Here is a 21,883-nt window from a genome sequence, read left to right on the forward strand (position 1 = left end):
CCATGGGCGAATTTGAGCTCATCGCCCGCCTCCTCCCCCCCCCACGTTCGCCCTCCTTTTGCCCCTCCGTCGTACACGCGAGGCCTGCTCTCTCATGCCACTCCAAATTAATTTCGACACACTCTCTCCCGCTCGATAAATAACAAAACCACTCAACCACAAAACGCGCCAACTACCACGACTACGAATTGCCGAGAAGAAATAATTCTGTCTCTATAAAGAAGGAAAAAGTAGGATTTAGAAATCGGTCAGCAGAGCGTGTGTGGGAGGCGGGCGTGATGGTTGACTCGTCCCAAGTTACCGATTCACAAACCCTGCGATACTGTTGTTTTGATCTTATTTTCGCTTTCCCCAATGTCACTTTTTTAACATGGTGGCTCAACCCTGAAGCAGGGTGGAGCAAAAGCTGACATCATCAATCTCCGTGTTTTGTCTTGTTTTGTTTTCTTTATGAAATGGAGCTTGAGGTTGTTCAACGCGACACGACCCCTTTAGCAGAACGACCGTTGTAGATTTTTTGAAAATTAATACCAGGAACAAGAGGCTCTTGACATAATGCACCTGCCTTATTTCACTTACCGCAAGCAATAAGTTTTGCAAAAATGTTCATATTGATAGGGTGAAATAATAGTAGTCAAGGGAGAAAAATTCTATCATTAAGGACGAAATGACTTTTGCGAACAAGCAAAATGTAATGGCAAGATGTGTTATTGCGACTCGTAATTAAGTAACGGACAGTCAGTAGATAATGACTGCGCATTTAACCTACCTGAAAACACTGCTTTAGTTACACTTGTTACAGAAAAAATGTCGTTTTATTCCATCTATCAAATGCTATTTATTAATATTACATTATAATAATTCAGTTCACATTTTATGATAGGTCTACTCTGTATATGTCATTAACACCCAGACATTGTAAATACCTTGAACAAAAACACAAATATTTGCTTAACTGCAAAGTTAATATTAGTGGTGGTAGTCATCACTATAATGCCATCATGTTTCCATCATCGTTAGACAGCTATACATGTAATCCTATATTGATCTACCACTGAAAAGAGAACGCAGATAATCATGCTTTCTTAAAAACACAGATATTTAGAAGCTTTGTTGTATATTCCAGTGTGTAGTTCTGTATCTTTCCTGTAGGAACGATCCAGAACTTTTGGGGGAATAATAAATCAGTGGCCTGTGTTTATACAAATATGATATCCTGGCGAGGCTAGACGCCAGCTTTCCCTTAATAAATCCTGCCTTGTGCCTTTAATAAGTCCATAGATGTGACAAAGCCCCTATCGCACCATACTAAATCCTGACTACCGAGATATGCGACTTGATAAGATTATGACTGACACGGCGCACGAAGTGTTCCATGTCTGTTTATTTCAAGTTCACGCGCTGCTGGTACATCCGGTCTCGGGCGCACACACACTGCTGAGTGTTTAGCCGGTGCGGTGTGATTTCACTGTCTGATCCTGGGGCTTGTATTTAGGGTGATATGGCCGACTTGCACTGCCAGACTTCGTTAATCAGCTAATTTGCCGATGGGTTATTAAGCGTCTGGGTCACACCTTTCCTAAATCACTGCAATTAGCAGGAATTACTCAGTAGTATTGCGCTGTGTGTAACGCTTTAAGCACTGCCAAAGTATTTTCATACATTTGCATACGATTAGCACCCTGATGCCGCTTCCCTCTCGAAACACCTTGTATATTTTTTTTGATCGCCGATGTATAGTATCGCGCCATCAAGAAACTAGAAGGCATCCTCAACTAGACTGCGCACAGAAAATCACTTGTTTATCTAGCAGGCGGACTGGATACCGCACGCTGGCCTTAGCAGCGGCCGTATCAGGGGCTTGGAATGTCTGGAATTTTACTCCATATTCATTATAATCCCACATAAATCAAGCTGATCGACACACGATTGGTCAGTTGGCCTTCAATCGCGGCGGAAATGTAGTTAATATTAATCTGGTGTGCATGACATCACAGAATGCTTCGTTAATTGATTGGCTACACTGGCCCCCAGCTGACACGGCCGGCTGTCAATCACAGGGCGCCGAGTCTTTTGATGTTGGCCGGTCGCCTTTGCGTCTGTACACAACTGAATGGTTGGGGTTCATTGACGTGGGACGTGGAAAGAAAGTGGAGTCAACTTGAAACGGTTTCGCCGCGATTTTTTTCCTCCCGTGGATTTTTTTAAAACCCGGGCCGTACAATGCCAGGGCAGCCCAGCCGTAGTGGCGAAGACGATGGGCCCCCGGACGAGACCAAGACCTACCACACCGAAGGAGAACAGGAGGAGAAAATCAGCGAGAATGCTGTGGGAGTCCGGGAATCTTTCGACCATCTCAACGACGAGAAGTCCAGCCTGGTGAACGCGTACGAGGGGGAATGCTCGAGTAGTGGCTCCAACAAATCAAGCACAAGTTCACAGGTACGTTTCCCCATTCCCTATAGACCCCACTGACGGTCCAAACCACCCCTGAACGGTCCCTGGCATCCCAAACTACCCCAAAACCAACTTATTCTCGCTTGTTGTCTTTACTACAGAGGAATAAGCGGCTGGGACCCAGCGACTATGCCGATTCGAGTAAGGACGGACGGGCTAAGAAACTCCATGGACTCCCCGTTGGTGAAGGTACGTAATGTGTGTACCGTGGAAACGCGGCATGGCACGGCTATTGGATTGCCTGTGTGCTGTACATAATACCCGCTGTGTTGTACCGTGTAAATGGCATAGTATGACTCAGTAAACGCGATGACCTGGTGGTTTTGGCGGCTGACAGCGCTGCTAAGGCCCCTCCATTTTGCACGTGCAAGTCATGGAGAGTCATGTCGCCTAGCTCAATGGCTGGCATCGCCATTGTGCGGTCAGAGAAACAGCGAAATTTGAGCTGTCGTGAAGGACACGAATGGCTCAAAATGGCCGTACTCTAACGCACACTGTGCACCAAGTATGTGCCCGGTGTACTTAGAACGTACAAGGTACGCATGTAGGCCTACATACTGCAGGCCTATAGACTGTACATGTGCTATCAATTTACAGTATCAGCACCATTTTGGCAGTATTATTCCTAATTACCCTTGCTGTGAACTTTGTAAAGACTGCAGTGCTACTGGTTTTGAAGATACTTCTGATATGTTTGGTATTGCACTCTCCAAGTCCATTAAAACATGCATGGGGTTTCGCTGTCAGTTATGAACTTAACACATAACAGTCACTTAAAATTGCGGGCATGCAGTGAATGTCAAACATGCATATGAACTATGTTGCATCAGTGATTAAATGTATCAGGGGAATATAAAGGGTATTTCCATTCTGGATCATCTCAATTTTCAGAGGTCACAAGCTAAGTTAAAAGGGGGCTCTTGTTTATTTTAGGGGGATTTCATTCGTTTGTGTTTAAATTTTAATGGTCTGATAGGAAAGTCTTGCTGAATAAGATTTTCTCATAAGTTTTCTGTCAAAAAATGAGGAAAAAGCCCAACTTTATTTTAAAAGAAGACCTTCAAACAATTGTGTACATCTCAGCAAAAGTCTGATGGCAAGGCGAACCCAGATCCATGTAGTTGTTGCAATTTTTCTGGCAAAATACCCTTCCAACTGTTACATATCTAACAGTTCTGATTACTTTCAGCAGGTTGCTGTTTACACGTGCATGTACCTTCATGCTGAAAGTTAAGAGTTAAGAACGTGCCATGAAATAATAAGATGTTGTATGAGCAGTAAACAGCCCGCACTCTGGCCATGTACATCATTTATGGTACTGAATACAGTCATGTGGCTAGCAGATAATAAATTTTTACTGCTGTCTGAATCATATAATAACACGTCAATAGTTTTATAGATATCAACCACTTGACCTCGATTCACTCCTATATATCAGCTACATAGCCACTGATCATTTGCTTTTAATCAGACAGAAATAGTCGAACATTTGTTTGGCCACAACATCAGTAGTAAATAATAACGTGTACGTATACATGTACCGGTAGTGTATTAGCATTCAAGGTGGATACATAGGCTGAGAAGACTCAAATTCTACGGCCCTAGAAGTTAGACCTACGTGAAGCATTCAGTTTGCATAAACAGATAAACATAAACAGAATCCAAAAAGCCTGGTAACCAGACGAAAAACAAAATGACGTCATCGGACTGAGTGGTTGTCTTTTGCCAAACTCGAGTTAGAAATTTGAAGTTTTCTTGTTTAACCCTAAGTTTAAGTAAGTTTATGTAAAATAGTATTGAAATTGGAGGATTTGGGAGTGTTGGGGTTAAATATTGTCAAAATTTACCTAAACTAGGCCTATCAGGATTGACTAATGGTTCCTTAAGGTCAAAATGTTAGTTTGAGAAAGTGGACTTTGTTTCCTTATTATAGGAACAGGGTGCTAATGGTAACGAACGCTCGCATTTAGAGATTGAGATTCTCGCCCCCAGAAATGAGAGCATTGTGAAATGCCTAATTACCTATTGGGCAAGCTGGCCATTTTCATGTGAGCACCTGGCAAAGACACGAGGAGAGCCAATTTGCCTTCTCTGTCAGATGTCCTCAACCAGTTTTCGTAAAAAGACCTTGGCTGTGTGCTAGTCATAACATAAAAACCTTTACTAACAGAGCAGAATAAGAAGACACAGATTCTGCCCTGCTTGCATATCTGTCCGTACGAAAGCAAAAAAATGGTACGAAACAAATCGTTGCCTTGTATGCACAAAATAAGCAGGATGATACAAGAGCAATTGTCACTACTTCTAGTGCCGGCTCATGGCAATTGCACAGAGGCTGTTTTCCAGTTTGCGTTTTCCCCATGTCTGCCGTGAATCAAAGAGGTAAAAAAAAAAAAATCCCATAATAGCCACACACACTTAATGGAAATTCTTCAGGCAGCCGTCACACTCTGGAGAGTTATCCAGATGGATGAACAAGAAAGCATGCACAAGATTTGTGTGTGGGGGGAGGGGGGATGCAAGAGGATCGCAGTCGTCATTTTTATTATTATTATTATTATTATTTTTTTTATCTTTCTCCCACACACGTGTGAAAAACATTCCAAATCAGTATCTATGTGCCAAGGCCAGACAGGTTTTTTGATATTTATTACATGATCACTCGACCCTTGTTAACTAGAAAACCACATTGGCGGTTTTTATTGCATTAAATCGCTTGAAGTTGAACTTGGTTTTTGAAGAGCATGCTTAAGGTTCATGCCTGATCTTACCATTTGTTCAAAAGATGAAACTGTGCGATTTGTCTTCGATGGTAAAGTCAAGTAGGAGAGTTCTACAGTACACTTTGTCGCAAAGAGGTCGACATACTGGTTGGTGGTGTGCATTTAATGGTAAAGTAGTGTCAGAACTGGGTAGTGTCCTCCATTGAAGTAAGCATTTCCACTCGGGTACCCATAAAAGAAACCCATACCTAAATATAAAGAGGAAGAAGTGTACTGCATAAAATAATGCGTTCAAATTGTTCATTCCATTTTACCCCAAACATTCACTGCTAATGCACATAAACATGAACTTCGTTTTGGACATTCCATCTGGCATGATTTTAATTTCTAATGTCTCCACTAAAACCATTCAAAGCCTTTCCCTCTCCCTTCTAAAATGTTAAGAAATGATCTTGACAGCTACATGTAGTTTGGGATACCCAGTCCCATATTTTTTGAACTGGTTCCCATTTAAAATGTGTCCCCTTACATTTTGGTTGCTTGTGCTTGTAAACAATGAAGGGATAAATGATTGACTGCTCAGTTTTGTAACTGTGGTTAAAAAAGATGGCTAGTTTGGGGCTTGTGCCTTTTGATATGAATTGCATATGTTGCATGAAGAATATTGATGATTCCATTTGGGAAAAAGCGTACATATGTCTACAGTGTTTCAAAGCTGAAGTTGCTAGTTAGTGTGAAAGTCCTGCTAGCATGGTAGAAAAATGAAGTTGGCCCATATGTGGCCTGTGGTTGTGCAGTGGACGTTTTACGGAGATGTGTGTAAAATGAAATGGTTCATTTTTAACTAAGAATCCCCCTAAAAAATATTTTTCTTGTTCAACTCACGGGAAGCACTGTGTCTGGTTCCGGACTTTGACTTCTCTAATCTGCACTGGCACCTTGTTTGGAAATTTTGGAACAAGATGCCAGCCTTCTTTCAGTGAAGTCTGGAAGCATTTGTCTTGTGCGTCGACACCCAACATGAGCCATTTTCAGTCGCTGAGAAGAAAAGAAAAAAAAAGTGAGCTTGGCTGGTGAAGCATAATATTGATAGAAGGCCAGAGTTCTTTGAACTTGTTGAGGGCGAGTATACACCTCAATAAAACACCTGCCCTTCGTACACACTGTTTGTTTCAGTACATCCTGTCAAGAATAATCCTCAAATTTTATGACCTGCGACAGACGTATTGGACATAACTACAATATTTCCAAAACTAAATTGGCAGTGTCATTTATGTTTGCAATAAAATGTAGTTTTATTTGACATTTGGATGCACAAACTGAGAATTGAATCAAGACAGAGCTTACAACATTCTCTCTTTTGTATTGGGAAAATATATGATGGAGAAGTGTTTCCGAGACTCATTTTATGGGATCTGATCCCATTAAAAAATGGCTCAGCTAGGCCAAGATTGGGGCATGAAATCATATCTTTTTAAAAATGTTGGTGAGAAGGACGATACTAACCTTAAATGGTGAATACGTGTCTCTCTGTGGCCAAATTGCAGGACATGGAACAAGGATAGACAATATTCCTGCCGATGATTTTCATAAATTCACAGTAGATCACGTTGAGATCAGGTGATCACGACCCTTCGCCGTAGGCCCAATTGAGCCCATGTGCGAACTGTTCTCGTGCACAGATACATGTATGTTTGTTGTTATGGTATATCTGCATTGATGTATGACGAGGAAATCAAATGGCCCCCAGCATTTCCTGACACCTTACTCACTGTGTAAAAGAGACTCTGTGTCCATTTCAGATTATCCCACTGTGGGTGCAGGTATCCCCAGACAATGGATTTGTACTTTTGTCATTTGTTTACACCTTGGTGTTTGGAGTGCTAGAATTTAGATGATGTTGCATTTCGAATCCAGGATCCTGCAGCCAGAAGATTGTTAGTTTTCAAGGAGATAATCCATTTGGATCATCCGTTTTTTTTTTTCTAGAAAACCTTTTTTTTTTTAATGGTGAGGTTGAACCCACAAACAGAAACCTTTCTACTGGCAAGGTTCAAGGGTGAGGGAGCTGGATAATTTTTTTTTGCGAATAAAGTGTAAACATATCATGACTGTCTCCTTCTATTTCTCCTCCTACCTGTATTTTGAATTTCAGGAGGTAGTCCAAAAAGGAAGCGACTTAATACTAGCCTGTGAAACCTGGTGCGCTACTTTTTTTCAGTAGCTGGGGTGACCAATGATTCATGAAGAGGGCACAATGCAATACACCATTTGAGACATTTCAAAAACGGAATCCATTACGTCGCTTCGATAGCTTAGTTAGTAGTGATTTGAACTACAGATCCATAGTCCCTGGTTCGAATCCGACCCATTTGCGCTATTTATTTTCCAATTTTATCATTGTGTTTGGGATTTCCTTTTTCAATTGATGCAGAGACAGAGTCCAAGCATGAACCCTCTAAGAGTCTTGAGAAAAATAGCAGACCAGGTTTCACGGGTTAGTATCTAGTCACTTCCGTCCAAAAAGTGGGGGGTGCCAAATCATTGGGGGGATATACATATACTGGTATTCCTCTCGCCTGTAGCTTCTCCTGCTGACTTTCAGTTTCTCCAACATCCCATGCCAGTTTATGCCATTTTTTGTTCATCAGCAGAGAGGCAAGATGAATGTTTTTTTTTGGGGGGGGGGCTTCAAAGCAGTTTGTCTGACCTCACTCTGGGAATGATTGATCTCTTTGGGTCGACATCTGCCCAGGCCTCTGCTCTTGGGCTGAGTAGACGTTACCTGTTGATTTGCACTTTTTTCAATCCCATTTTACTGCAGGGAGTAAAGCGGAGCACTTTCATGACATTGCCCGGTTTGCCGCCTACAACAACCTGGCCATCATTGCCGGTGGTTACCACCCCAATGGCTCCATGGTCCCAGGCTCTTCGGTAAGTCACCGTTTAGAATTTCTTGCATCCGTCTCTAAGGATCAAGTTGCTCTTACCGCCTTGTGCGCCAACTGTCAGTTTCTTAGTTGTCGTCGAGATGTTGGCATGAAAACTCCACATTTAAAAATCCGTTCTCATTTCTGGCTGAATAATTATTCTTCGTAGGTTTTTAAATTTTTTTTTTGTCATTGTAAATGCTACTTCCTCTGTGTGGCTAGGATTTAAACTTGACCGTCGGGTACAGGTTTAGTGGAAAAAAATATGCTTCCATTCTGACTCGCATTCTACTAAGGAAGTTTGAAAAGGTTTATTGACTTGAAAAACCGGCTGCAACTTGCTGTATGTCCACGTCAAACAAACATGAGTTTGGTGCGTGTTCAGGGAAGAAGTGCACCACATATTCCAGCGCAGACACAGTTGATGAATTGACGGACATTCCATCCGGGGCACCTGGTGCTTAAAGCACAGCGGGACAGAGCACCTCTCGCCACTCCCCCACGTCAGCTCAAGTCTGACACCGACACCCCTTGCCTGACTGATGTCGTCGCTGCGCTAACTACAGTAGCGTTATGCCACCAGGTCACGTGCGGGTGCCTGCAGCCTCAATACGACTGTAGGTTGGGGGGGGGTGGTAAGTTAAGAGGGAGTTGGCAGTACCTGGTGTGGTCACTCCTCAGCCTCTCAGGGTCTTTGCCATGTTGGGTACCCTAAATTTAAATTATGTTTCCTGGTGAGCTTACTGGATTGTTGAAGACAAAATGCACTGTTAGCAAGTCACAGGATTCAGCAAGGCCAGTGTTTGATCATCTCTTCGAGGTGTTTTCGGACACCTGTTGGATGGCCGTGTGCATATTCTTGTCTGGCTCCCAGTCCTGGAGACCGATGGGTTTCCCACACGTGTACTGGTCCTCTAGAGAGGTTGCCCAGCAAACCTGAGCAATGTCACAGGTGTAGAAGGTTGAGAATTCTCCTGATGGATGGCAATAACCTTGATTGTTACATGTTGTTGGGTCCAATCTGGCTGGAATTACGTGTGGCGGTTGAGAGAGAGTGGAGCTTTGGCAGAAGCTAGTCAAGGATAATCGGCCGCTATACTGGAGTGAAATGGGCCAGTGAATGCCAACATGTGTGATGTGGTGTCCAAATAAAGAACTTGTCATGAAAATGTAGACTGGTCCTTTCTGTATCTCACTGAGTGCTTTCTGTGCAATGCCACAGGTACCTTTCCTCATTACGTCACTGCATGTTTGTGTTCATCTCGCTTTAAAGTGTGCCACGTGTACTTCAGAACAGTCGTCCGCAAAAAATCTTTGTGTATTGTTCACTTATACATGAACGTTGTGACCAAACATGCATCACTTGACAGAAAATTTCCCACATAAATTAACACATTTCCGCATAGAAGAAAACAGTCGCTCCACCCCTTGTAGGGCTGTTTAAACTTTAATCGGAGACCCACATTCATGGTGGACCACAAGTGTTTTGTTTTATTAAATATTTTCCCGGCCACGGACATGGCCGCGCGCGCACCAGTGGCATTGCTGCGATGCCAGCCCCTGTGCCTAGCGATTTCTGCATCTTTCCCTCGACTCCCTCCCTCGCTAGTGTTTGTTTGTTTATATTGACCAGCCTGCCAGACGCAATTTATCAAAAGCAATGGAACTGAAAGTTTGCATTCATGACATTTGGTGTCGACCACACGCTTGCTCCATTTTTCATTTTTTTTTTCATAGTTGTGAGGTGTGGTTTTTCTGTTTGTTGTCTGTTGCATTTTGAAAGACTATTCCAGTCGTGCAAATATAAATTGGGTAAAACAGGTCTGGGAAACATTTGCCTGGGGTTTAACGGCAGGCCTTTCATTGTCTTTGTTAGAAGAATAAATATCGCATCCATTTGGAGCAATGGTATTAGGATTCTGACTTCTGTTCATTGACAAAAGCGCTGTTGTGGTGTAAAGTGAAAGAACATGAATTGAAAATTATTGAGCTTTGAAATTAAAGAAATAAAATATTTTGCACATTTCACTTTTGTGCAGATACATATTTATAAACATCATGGGTTCGTAGTACTGTGCAACTCTCATGTCATTAGCCATTGTGAAAGTTGACTGTAGAAATACGGTGGAATTTTCTAGGCATTTTGACCAAACAAATGGGTGCAGCCATACACATCTGTAATCTTGCATTTGGAATTCAGTGCAGGCAGCCTGAAAAATTGTGGTGTCTTCAGAATGAAATGTAATGCTTGTACAAAGCTCAGTTGGACACCTCAGATGCGGAATTTTCTCAACAGAAAGTATGCACCACGCACAGGGTACCGTTATGTACAGGTATGACTTCTTACATGTACCTGTACCAGTAACTACCTTCACATGGACAGGTGTCACTGGAGCCAGACTTCAGCAGAGACGTCCATTTACGACGTCACTATTATATATACATGTGTGTGCTACATTTTACAGGAAACTACTGGGTACAGGAAATGTTTTTGTGAAAATATAAATAAGTTTGCTTAAAACTGGGACTTGCAAGTTCAGTGCACTTTCCAGAGGTGGATTCCACGACATTGAAGTCGTGGAAATCACGCAAAACCTGATGCCAAGACTGTCATAGGACTGTGTACTCTGTAAAGGTTGTTTGGGTCATTCAAGGCTGTTTTAGGCGCCAGACCCAGGGATTACACGTACATGTATTCCAGTTGTACACATGTAAAATGCACAATGCACACGTACACACATACTTGTTCAGTATACATTGTTGTACATGCATACATGTACACGTACATGTGTAGGTGTAGACTATACACTGTACGGTACCTCTGCTTTATGGAACTGAGTATGGCAGGTTCATCGGAAGTTACTGACAATGGGCCATTGTCTTGGATTGCACAAATGGGTAGCCATCCATATTCTTTGTGAAAGAAGGCTTGCCCAATGGGTACCCAGTGTATCCCAATGGAAAGTTCGGTTGAAAGTACATGTACCAAGCCAAGAAATCCAGAGGAAAGTTGTCTCTGCTGACTGACAGCAGAAGTTCAGGCATGAGCATGCAGAAAGTTTTCTTCCCATGCGTTGTCAGGCACCGTGATTGGTCTAAAGTGGTCTGTCAACCTGGTAGCCATTGTTGACGGGGAAGCTGCCCTAAACGTGAAAGTGTGAGGTGGTAGATATCATTTCCTGGAGTGTGCCATTCAATGTGCCACATGTTGACCATTGAATTGTACTGCAAATAATCAGGCAGTCGATTCGCTATTTTGCTACTCAACAAAACCAAGGATTTTCTGATCATCTGTTTTGGATGCATGCTTGTCGATCCCTTTTTAGGGCACCAATTGTTTTTTGTTTTTTTGACCCGCTCCCAGATAACAGTGGCCAGAAAGATGAAAATCTTTTTCACAGTTTGCGGGAAGATTTACACTCAACCGAATGAAAAAATCTCAGTAAAAGTGTTTAGAGTTTTGTCAGACACGTTGTCCTGCGTAATGGGAATTTGTTTGTTCCTCGCTTCCTGGGAAAGCTTGTTTGGCTTTGTACATGTACATGTGCACCTGTATTTCTTCAAATTAACGGGGAAAGGGGGAAAAAAAATGAGTGACAGGAGGTGTAATCGTGATCTGTGAATTAACTCCGGCCTGGCACACAAAGCTCTCCAGAGATAACATGAATTTTTGTCACTTGATTGATTGGTGGCCTGAACCGGTCCAGCTGTCTGGATGTCAGATTTTGATTAAAAAAAAAAAAAGAAAGAAAAAATTACGTAGGGGAACTGAGCTTTACTACTGAGCCGAGATTTCATTGTGGAGAAACCATGCATGCACACTGCATGTACATGTAGGTATCGGGATACTCTTTTGTGTCAGGGCAGGCTTTATGAATTGACACAATCAGCATTTAAATGTGTCATGTTGAAAAAAAAAAATGAAAATCCTTTAAGGCAGTCGTGGAATGGCCTATATGTACATGCTGTTATTTATCTGTGTGACAGGACAGGTTCCAAAGTCACCCAAATCATCCCAGGCCTTGATCCCAATCCTGGTTTAAATGTTCAAAGTTCATGACTGTCGGCTTCATTTTGTCTGAACGAGCGTTTAAAACCTCCAAACCATCCCCTCCCCCCACAAATTGGTTATGGTGTTTTGTTTCGAGAATCTAGCATGTATGACATTTTACGTTTGAACATCCGGTGGTTTTGATTGGGCTTTTGAACGACTGTAACCCAACCTACTGGCAATGTCATTTGCCAGTGAGTAATAAAGTGCATTGTTAATTTTTAACATTGAGCCCCAAAATAGTGCCAGCTTTTCACTTCTCCCCACTTTTTTTTTTTCATTCTCTTTTTCTCTGGGCAGCTTTCATTCCTTTTTGCCCCGGAGTTTTGTGTCAACAGGAGCCTGTGTGCTGTTAAAAGACCCCACCATGCCGCTAAAATTGTCCCAGTGCATTGTTTTGTTGACATAGCTGTGCTTGAAGACTCAATGGGGCTGACCCCTGACCCCCCTGGGCTGCCAACCGGGCCTCCTCCATTTGTTTGTGTGTGCGCTGTGTTTTGTGGGTGCATCTGACGACCCCCAGTTTGCCAGCTTGCAGGGCAAGTGCAGCAGACAGTGAACTTGGTAGCAGGGGCTTGGCTGGTGTACATGTACACTGTACACATTGCTTTGTAAAATGCTGTCTGGTCCCCGCGACCAACAGGGCACACTCTAAAACTCCGTTCAGATCACAAAATTCTGCTGAATGAAACTTAGCATTACATACTACAAATGTTGTTTGTGATGGCACCAAGTACTCTAGCCTTTAAATTTTCACAATACCAGAAAATTTACAATAAAATCAAATCACAGAATTAGAAAAGCTGAAGAAGTCGTACATGTAGGCCTACACAACTGTACATGTACATGTACCATATGTGTGCATGTTTAAGTACAGTATAAGCTTGTTGTAGCATACATGTACATATAAATGATCTTCAAAGAATGACGTGCATAAGCCTGCTGTTCACACTCCAATCAAAGCTGAATCATGCACCTTCAGTTACATGTACAAAGGTGCATTGAAGTCCCTGGTTACCAACCACACATACTGTACGTGAACCGGTAGCAATAGCAAAATGGAGTGGATGGCCTCCATGCCTTGTTAATGTAGACTTTCTCACATGGGAGAAAACAAATTGAATGCCTAACACCAAAACAGATTAATTAATCGAATGAGACGGCCTCTGAAAATCAATTTTAATTAACTTCATGCGTAGTTACCGGTATTTTTTTTTTTAGCTGTTCCCCCCGACCACATTAGGCCGTCAGGTAATGAAATGCTATAAATGGACTGGCTGATCCCTATGCGACAACAGGACATTCACATGTGGGTGGTAAAATCAAAGTCAGAGTTTTGTTTTTATTTACTTTGTTGTAGCTTATTTTAATACTTATTGTCATAAAAAAATCCTAACTAAAGTAAAACATGTACTGTGCATTCTAAACTTGTAGGATGCCCTTGGTATCACTTGCACTCCATGAGAATTGATTGAAGTTATTTTGTGTTTGTGTGGAAATTAGGGACCTATGGTTTGCTTCCAATTTATCGTGCAGGTGTTGTGTCTCTGTGTGAGCACTGAACCTCTGCTTGGCATTGGCTGCTTTTGAGGACAGGGATTAAAAATTAACCGGACCATGGAACATGTGCAAGCGAAGTGTCCACAAGGACTTCATGTAGTAACAATGCCGCTCAAAGCAAGATAACTTGGAATTGGCACACGTCAACCCCAAATATACACTGTACCTACAGTACCCTTGAAAATGTAGGCACTCTTCCCCTCCTCCCCCATCCAGTGCCCTCAGTCATACCTACATGTAACCCCAAGATTCCTGGTCACGCCCACCACTGATTAAAACGAAGAGAGAAGAAAAGAAAATCTGTGTAATATCAGTAGATTTTTATCGAGGGCAAATTGACGTGGTATACCAAAAAAAAAAAAAAAAACTGCACCCGGAGAGATCGTTGGTGTTGACTGAAGGAAATGTGATGTTGTTTAGTCGCCTGTGGAGACTTGGCCAGGCATTAGAGGAGGTTATCGGCTGTGTCTCTTTGTGGCTGGTGTTCGTGTTATGTGACTGTTTGCTGAAAAATCCCCCCTTCTTTAAAGGGGCTGTATGTCAGAGGGCAGATGGACAGAGTATTTGTCTTTGCAAAAATGGCCCCTTTGAGCAGTGTTCCAGAATGGTACTCTGTTTGTTATGGTGGTTCATCATGGGGCTGACCCTGTACTGGAGCAAAGCAGTTGCCCTGAAAAATTTCCTTTCCTTGCTGCTTTGAAGCACTTTTCTGGCTCAGATTTTCTTCTTGAACTGCCCGCAAAATAAGAGTCTGTTACGGGACAGGAGAAAGGCCCATCTCTTTTAGATTGAATTCCGGGTTTTTTGAAACCTAGGGTGCACTTGCCTAGAGCTTTTGATGAATTGTACTCACAGAGATGATTCAAATTACTGTCTAAACAACACACCACCCCTTGCCTTAACTTCGGTGCTATTGTTGGCCGTAAGAGGTTAATAGACAGGGCCGAAAACAAGCAGAGTGCTCATTGTGTAATTCAGTGGGGCCACCTTTGGCATCACCCCTTTGCAAAGGGGCCACAGGGATGATTGACGGGTTTGCTCCTGACCTCTCACCCTGTTTATTTTCCTAATTGGGCAGCAGGTTTCATCTTAAGGTACCCCCCTCCTTAAATGCCCCAGTCAGTTTTCCATGAAACTTGGCTTTGTGTTGGGGCAGACCACAAGAACCGCACATCAGGGGCACAGGCTTTGCTGTATGGTACTCTACCTTTGTGGGATAAACCGGCGGCGTTGTTTGTCTTCTGACCAAAAGGTGTTCACTTCATAGAGTGGTGGAGTGTCCAGGTTGCCCTGGCCTGATTCTTCAGAACTAGGTGTTGTCCCAGGAAGACTGACAAAAGGCACAGGTAGAGCCTCTCTGACAGCCAACCATCCTGCACTCTGTCTCAGTGGCAGAACTCATTGAAATAAAGAGAGAAACGGCTATCAAACTTATGTACACTGAGAGTAAAACTTTTCATTTACATGTACTTCAAGGTCATTTTCTTCCCAGTAATGAATGCAGTTGTTAAATTATTCACGGGAATCCTTGATAATTTTTCAATGTGAACGGGTTTGCCCTAGTTCCAACGTCATATGGTTAATTTGTTTGAATAGTTGCAATAGTATAATCATGATTTTTGGAATATCATGCCATCTGTTACTACTGGCACCATACTTGTCTTTTAAAGCTTTGGAGGCTGATAACTTCTGGATGTATATACCCAGGCAATTGTGTTTCATTTACTCCAGTTTTGAGACCCAGAAATCTAATTTTTTTTCTGCAAATACTCACTTAAAATGTTGATTCCTTGTGGCAGTGCATTGGCAAATGTCTGGCTTTTTTACAGTAAACAACCTCACTTGGTGTTAATACAGTTCCGTTACGTGATCCATAATAGATGGAACAGGCATCTGGTCATCCAACACTTCATCTACAGTTTGTAACGAGTCCCAATATTCTCCTGTGCATCTGCATCTATCTATTCTATTGATAGCGTTAGTTTCTTACTAAATATTTAGTGCAGAGCTGCACATGTAATGAATCGTGATGGCCATGGAAATAAAGGAGCTCCAACAACTTTATATTAACTGCCTAGAAAGTTTGTCCTTTCACTGCTGCCTTTCTAGAAACAGAAAAAATCTGAATGGGATTTAGCCACGTTGACCCTATATTATAGCTCGGTGACAGCCTCTGTGTCCAGCATGTAGGCCTGAGTACATGTATGCCACAGTTTAAGACTGCAGGTAGTGTTCTGCATTTTTTTGGGGGGGGGGAGTTTTGGCCTTGACGTCAATGAGAGCAGCTCAAGAAACATTGTCAGCGACAGCCAGGCATCACTTTCCCCCTGTCTTATGGTGGCTCTCCCCCAATCTAGAGCAAAAAAAGAAATCCTCCCATCTGTTATCTACCTAAACACTCTTGGGCACCCCCTTGCGTGTGTCTCTTCTCTTGTTTTGTTTTCCTTGCAAAAAACCTGGAAGGTTTTGTACATTCAAGGAGTAGTATGTGTGTGTGTGCGGTGCACTGGCTTTACTTAGTTTTGAGTTACCGATGCCTTCCTGATCGTGCGCTGTGAATGGAAGAAGGGGGGTCGCCTTGTGTCAAAGGCCCTCCCGGTTCCAGGGACATTGTCTCCTGAGATTTTGTTTGTGCCGAGCAAACGATTTGATGGACGGACAGGGTCCCTTTGAGTTGGCCTGGCCGTTGCTCATTGTAGCGGTGAGCGTTATTGTTTGAAGCAGGCGGGTGCTTTTTTTTTTTTCTTTTGAGCAGAAGCGGAAGGGACAAAAAATATCGAGGGGACGGGGTGGTGAAGAGAATGAGGGGTTAAATCTGACGGTTGAGTTCACCGGTCCATTCTTGAGGGCACGTTTGGACTCTGCATGTGACTGCCACAATGGGCTGGGACGGGACGCCTTGCCAAGACCCCTCTCATCTCATGTGGTGCGTTAATTAATGCCACGCGTGACAAAACCCACCGTGCTCGGCGAAACATTGGTTCCATCCATTCGTGCAGCCGTGGCCTGCTGTCATAGTCTTTCGTACAACATTTACATGTCCGTGAAAAGCATAGGTCAGGAAGAATTATCAATTCATTTCCCCGAATCCTCTTTCTTTGTTGAGGGGGGGGTTCCAGTGTTACCCTTTTCATTTCTCAAGTGTTACCCTTTTCATTTCTCACTTTATATATACAAAATTTGTGATGGATTTCCCCCCTCCCCAAATTTTCAGTATCATCTGTGGACTCACGCTTGTGCACTTGACTCCCATTCAGATATTTCTAGATTTAATTTTTTTTGTCACCTTATTTCAACACCATTCATTTGCAGCCTGTCTCTAAATGCTGATAACGTTTACTGTCACCGAGGCGTATTTAAGTGCAGTAGCATATTAGTCATTGCTTTGATATGCCCCAGCTTCAGTTGGACGTGGAGGCTTTTGGCGTCATTTTATTGACAGAGTTGTTTCGCGGGTTTGGCTGACCATTAAGGCCGTGAATGGGGAGCCACTGCACTGTGTCAGGCGTACGGGGCAAAAAAAAACAGTTCCCTTGCTCATGCAATGTAGTGTGTACGGAGACCCTCTGAGCTAATGGTTGCCTGTTACTGGCACAGTGGTCTGAAGTGAGGAAAGTGCACGGCCGGGCGGTGCATGATGGTGGCACTGTGTAGAGGATTCTGAATTGGCCTGTCTGGCAAAAACTAACATTTGAGTTCACTCAGAGCACGACTCTCTGCACCAGATGAGTTCCGTTCAATAGGTTCAGCGGGGATGTAAATGCATCAGCCCTGCACACTCTCTCTCTCTGTCTCTCCGGCTCGGAGCAAGCCTTCTGGTGTGGGTTAAATGCTGTTCAGCTAGGGGGGGAGGGGGTTTGGTCAATAAACTGTCGGACATATCAAGACAGCTTGAAAAGAAAACAAGTTGACAGCAGCTAGAGTGTGAGGCTGTTAAGGGCAGTGTCAAGTCTGTGCTTAACATTGCGGTCGGTCTGCTCCCCCCTCCATATCAGGGTGGATGGCGATAGAGGGCAAGGTACAGAAAACTAATGTTAAATGTTGTCCAGCTGCTTAACAAATCACCTGTGCCTTTCAATGCATTTTTATCATCTCGGGGTTCTGTGTACATTTCCTCAAATATTTACCGTACCTGACATCGGCTATTTATTATTTCTTACCTTAAAACAAGTAGCACATGTAACTTATGAAATATTGCTCAGAACTACTTGTATGTACATACACGTATATGTACATGAAGGCCTCTGCATGCACTAGTACTTTTATTGGTTATCGGTTAGGAGGAGTACAGCATTTGGATAAGCGACAGGTTGCGGTCATTCAAGCGAAGTCTGTTCACCTGGATCAGTTCTGGTTAGAGGAATAAAACCCTCATCTAATGGAAGAGTTTATTGGAGGGTTATTGTCTGCCCGACGGGAATCACCCCCTCACTGGCAAAGAAGAGAGAAGTTGGTGGGGAATCGTTGCATCTGGGCATGCAGAGGCCTCACGTCCCAACAGAGATTTGGCACGTGCTCGGCGTGTCCTGCGTCAAAAGCAGTGCAGAAAAGTGCAGAGTGTCATTGCAGTGTAAAAACATTTCATCTCTTGTTCTCACTTGGCAGGTAGCGTAGAAGCACCTTGGTAGTCATATTCAGTAATTTTTGGAGGTGTACACTAACCCTGTAATTTGGTCATTTACTATAAAAAAAGAAGAAAGAAATTGGAATGAAATCTAGGGTATGCATGCTTGTACTGTACATGTAGTTCACATTCCAGAATTTGATTCAGTAGGTCTTGAGATGTGGAATTGTTTTTCGTGCAGTAAGTGAAAGTGATCTTGTCCAGTTGTAAAGTGAAACATGAAGTAGAGGGTGCAGTACGTGTACAAACCCATATGCTTGTGAAACCGTACTCTCAAAGGATACCAGATCGTGGTGACTTTTAAAGTCAAGTTCATCTTTAAAGCTACCAATCACCTCCACTCCCCCCCTAGCTTGATCTCCAAATGTGTCTTCTCCACTGCCAACAGACAGTTCCATTGTTTAACCCAGCACCAGACACAACCAGTGAGACTTGCCTAGGACACCACTGGCTCCGGGCAGCCAGCAGACCGTGCCCATTGGTTGTCCAACCTATCGGATTTCCGCTGAGAACCGAGAATTGGCTGGTATTTCACCAGGAAGTCGGCTGATTGAATTGGACGGTTGGTGTCGGAGGGCACCCAGTGAGGTCGCCTCTGGGTGACCCCGCTCCCAGCGCTGCGATAGTGCACCAGATTGAGTTTGCATAGCAACAGCTACACTGTACACACATTCACTGCTGGTGATTACATATTCTTACACAAGTGCCTTATACACATAGGCCTACATGTACTTAACCTGCTGGCTGACATCGAACCTGATTTCTGTTGAAAGTTGTTCATTAAGAACAAAAGATTACTGTGCTGAAGGGACATGTAACTATTAGCATTTTATTCCAGTTCAGGGAATTTGTACATACATGTATATACACATGTTGTGTATGAACAAATGTTCCTGGTGCATTGCCACATGTACATGTACATGTATATATGTTCCGTACAATATACCGGTATCTCAAAGTGTATAGATACACCGCAAGCTTTTTTTCTCCCTTTTTTAAGGGAATAAATATGTGCTTACCGGGTCTTAAACGTACATTTAAGACTGTCTCAGGAGAATGGATGCTGCTTGGGCATTATCAGTGTTCTGAAACGTTAGTTTAAGACTGGCCAAGCACACGTTTGTTTCCATTCATAGATACTGGTACCTTTTTATTCAGAGAGTCAAAAGAAGTCAACATATGATGGATTTCCAACAGTTTTGTTCTGATATTTTACTTTCATTTTCCCGGACGCCCTCATCCATTTTATGGTATATTCCTTTTGAAAGTGGTCCAATAGAATCCCCTTCAATGAACTCGGCGTGCGCATGGCTTGTTGCATGCACAGAGACTCATGACCAATCAGACCCGATTGAAATGTCTTGTATCCATGTGCCAGCGTGTGATTTACGCGGTGGGCATTATCACTTCTCAGCAGGCATTGTCGGATGTTAATACTCGGTCACATGACGCTTCGGAGGAATAGAAAAAAGTGTTCCAGGTAATGATGAATTTGCCTTAAAAAGACTGACAATCAGAGAAATGTACTTTAAACAAATGTAACTTCCGTCAATCTCTGTGTATTGCCAAGAAGTGAATGAACCTCAAGTTTGTTTTTTTTCTCGGTCTAAGTCTGTGGACATCAAGTGCCGGTCCATTAGAGGGGGTCTGTCACATCCAAAGTCGCTGAAATCTTGCCTTTATTTCCAAGACCTCTTGAATTGAAGAGCTGCCCAAATGAAAGTGAAAGAATGATTGCAGAAACTGTGTGTGTGTGCGTTCTGCCGGGTCTATTAACAGACCCGGATAATCAAATTCCTACCCATGTGATGTCATTCTGATAGTACACAGCCAATCTCGCGCAGCGCCTTGACGTTAATTTGGCAAAGTTGTTTAGTCTCATTATGCAAATTTTCCCGGGAACCTGTGTGCACACTGCACAGGTAGAGTGAGTACCGGTAGAGCGGTTTCCTTTGCCCGTAGATGCTTTTAACACAGCTGTCTTAATGTGTGTGTGTATCAGTGACGAAACTCCAAACAAAGTATTCAGGCAGTAAGCGGGAGTTTGTTCAGCCCCCAAATCCCCCTTTAAGCAAACATGTGTGAAGCCAAGGCAGACTCTTGTATGCTCATGCACACATGGTGCGTGTACCAGTACATGTGCAGTACATCTTCCCTCCAATCATCTCTAGACAGATGAGGCACTTGAAAGTTGTCCCGGAAAGCTCTAAGCCCTGGCTGCTCATTGAGGAAGGTGGATTATCCACGCCCTGTATGCTCTCTGGCGGCTAGGCTCCTGCCTATGCCTCTTAATCCCTCCCACACACTCATTTAATTAACTGTGGCCTGTGCATTATTCCCTCCTCCAAAAGAGAGCTGTTGTCATGTTTGAAACACATGCCAACATTAAACGGGACAACGACATACATGCATTAATTCACCTTTTCTTTCAATTTTTTTTTCTTCTTCCATTGAATTTTTATCGAGCTTGAAAGAGGTGTAAAGAAATGTACCGGTAGTGTAATTGGATGCCGTGGCTGCGTTACAGACCTAAGTCGGAATCCCCTTATAAATAAGAATCTCGTTTGTAATGGCTTCGGGTTGGCATGAGGTCCATTTATTTATCACTCCTCGACAGAGTGCCTGGACTACATTTTGGTGTAGCAGTGCAGGAACATCTTCTGTTTTTTTATCTCTCTCTACTTTGTTTAACCTTTATTTGGGTCTGAAATTAATGACCCGAGCACTGGTTGAAGATTAAACCACACAGCCTAATTACTCTCGGCTGTGACACGAGCTGGGGGGGGGTTGTTTTCTCCACAACCGTCTTGAATATTTAATGGGAGTGGGGCTGTTATGCCATTGATTGTTGCCACGTTTAGTGAGGGTGGGAGGGGGGGTGCCTTTAATAACGCTGACCTTGACTGAGACACTTCTCCTTGGCAGCGTGTCGTCCTCATGCGTTTGAGTCCAGAAAGAGACGTTATTGCACTTTAACAGATGTGCTTTTCTAATCAGGAGAAATGCGAATCTCCTTCCCTAATTAACAATCTGAGTTATGTTTCGGAGGAAGGAAGGAGAAAAGCTTAGAGTGGAATACATTGAAAAGTGGGCATTGAGGGTATGAGCAAATTGATGATAGGAAATTGATGAAATACCTGTACACTTATACAACCAAGTTCAGTTCACGTAACCAGTTCATGTAAAAGGTGAGGCATTGTCATGTTGTTTAAATGGCTTCACTGTTGCCCGAACATTCTTGGGACAGTTTGTGTGACTGTTCTACTCTTTGTGGATGCTGATATTTAAACAACTTGCCTCCCCCCTAAAATCTCCAAAGCTTTTGCTTTCAAAGAAGAAAACCTGTTGGGTTTTGTTTTTCCTACCACTGCAACTAATACCGGTACAAATCCCATGCTCCTAAACCTACCTGTGGGTTCAATCAGGCGCAGGGTATGAGTTCTTTGTAATGGGACTGAAAATTTGTATCCTTGACCTAAATTGTACAGGTAGTTGTTTGCAATTAACTGACCAAAAAAAAGTGGTTGATGTACATGTA

At 43.0% G+C, this 21,883-nt stretch overlaps 1 protein-coding gene and 1 long non-coding RNA gene across 2 annotated transcripts in view; one reads left to right on the forward strand and one right to left on the reverse strand.

The window, feature by feature from the left end:
• Positions 1-1,430: 1,430 nt before the first annotated feature.
• LOC110984316 (transcription factor 7-like 2) overlaps positions 1,431-21,883 on the forward strand; it is a 93,239-nt gene continuing 72,786 nt past the window's right edge. Inside the window, exons 1-3 of the mRNA XM_087149178.1 lie at positions 1,431-2,442; positions 2,559-2,646; positions 8,005-8,114. Of these exons, the coding sequence (XP_087005304.1) occupies positions 2,224-2,442; positions 2,559-2,646; positions 8,005-8,114 (417 nt within the window). The 5' untranslated portion in view covers positions 1,431-2,223. The remainder of the gene's footprint in view (positions 2,443-2,558; positions 2,647-8,004; positions 8,115-21,883) is intronic.
• On the reverse strand, positions 4,830-8,006 carry LOC147795954 (uncharacterized). The gene is made up of 3 exons (XR_015428401.1): positions 6,687-8,006; positions 6,066-6,218; positions 4,830-5,428 (listed from the first exon to the last, which is right to left on the reverse strand). It is a non-coding gene; the product is annotated as an uncharacterized LOC147795954 (long non-coding RNA).

This window comes from Acanthaster planci, linkage group LG19 (genome assembly GCF_054643075.1).
Source record: "Acanthaster planci isolate LZ-2023a linkage group LG19, COTS_SCS, whole genome shotgun sequence".
NCBI lineage: Eukaryota > Metazoa > Echinodermata > Asteroidea > Valvatida > Acanthasteridae > Acanthaster > Acanthaster planci.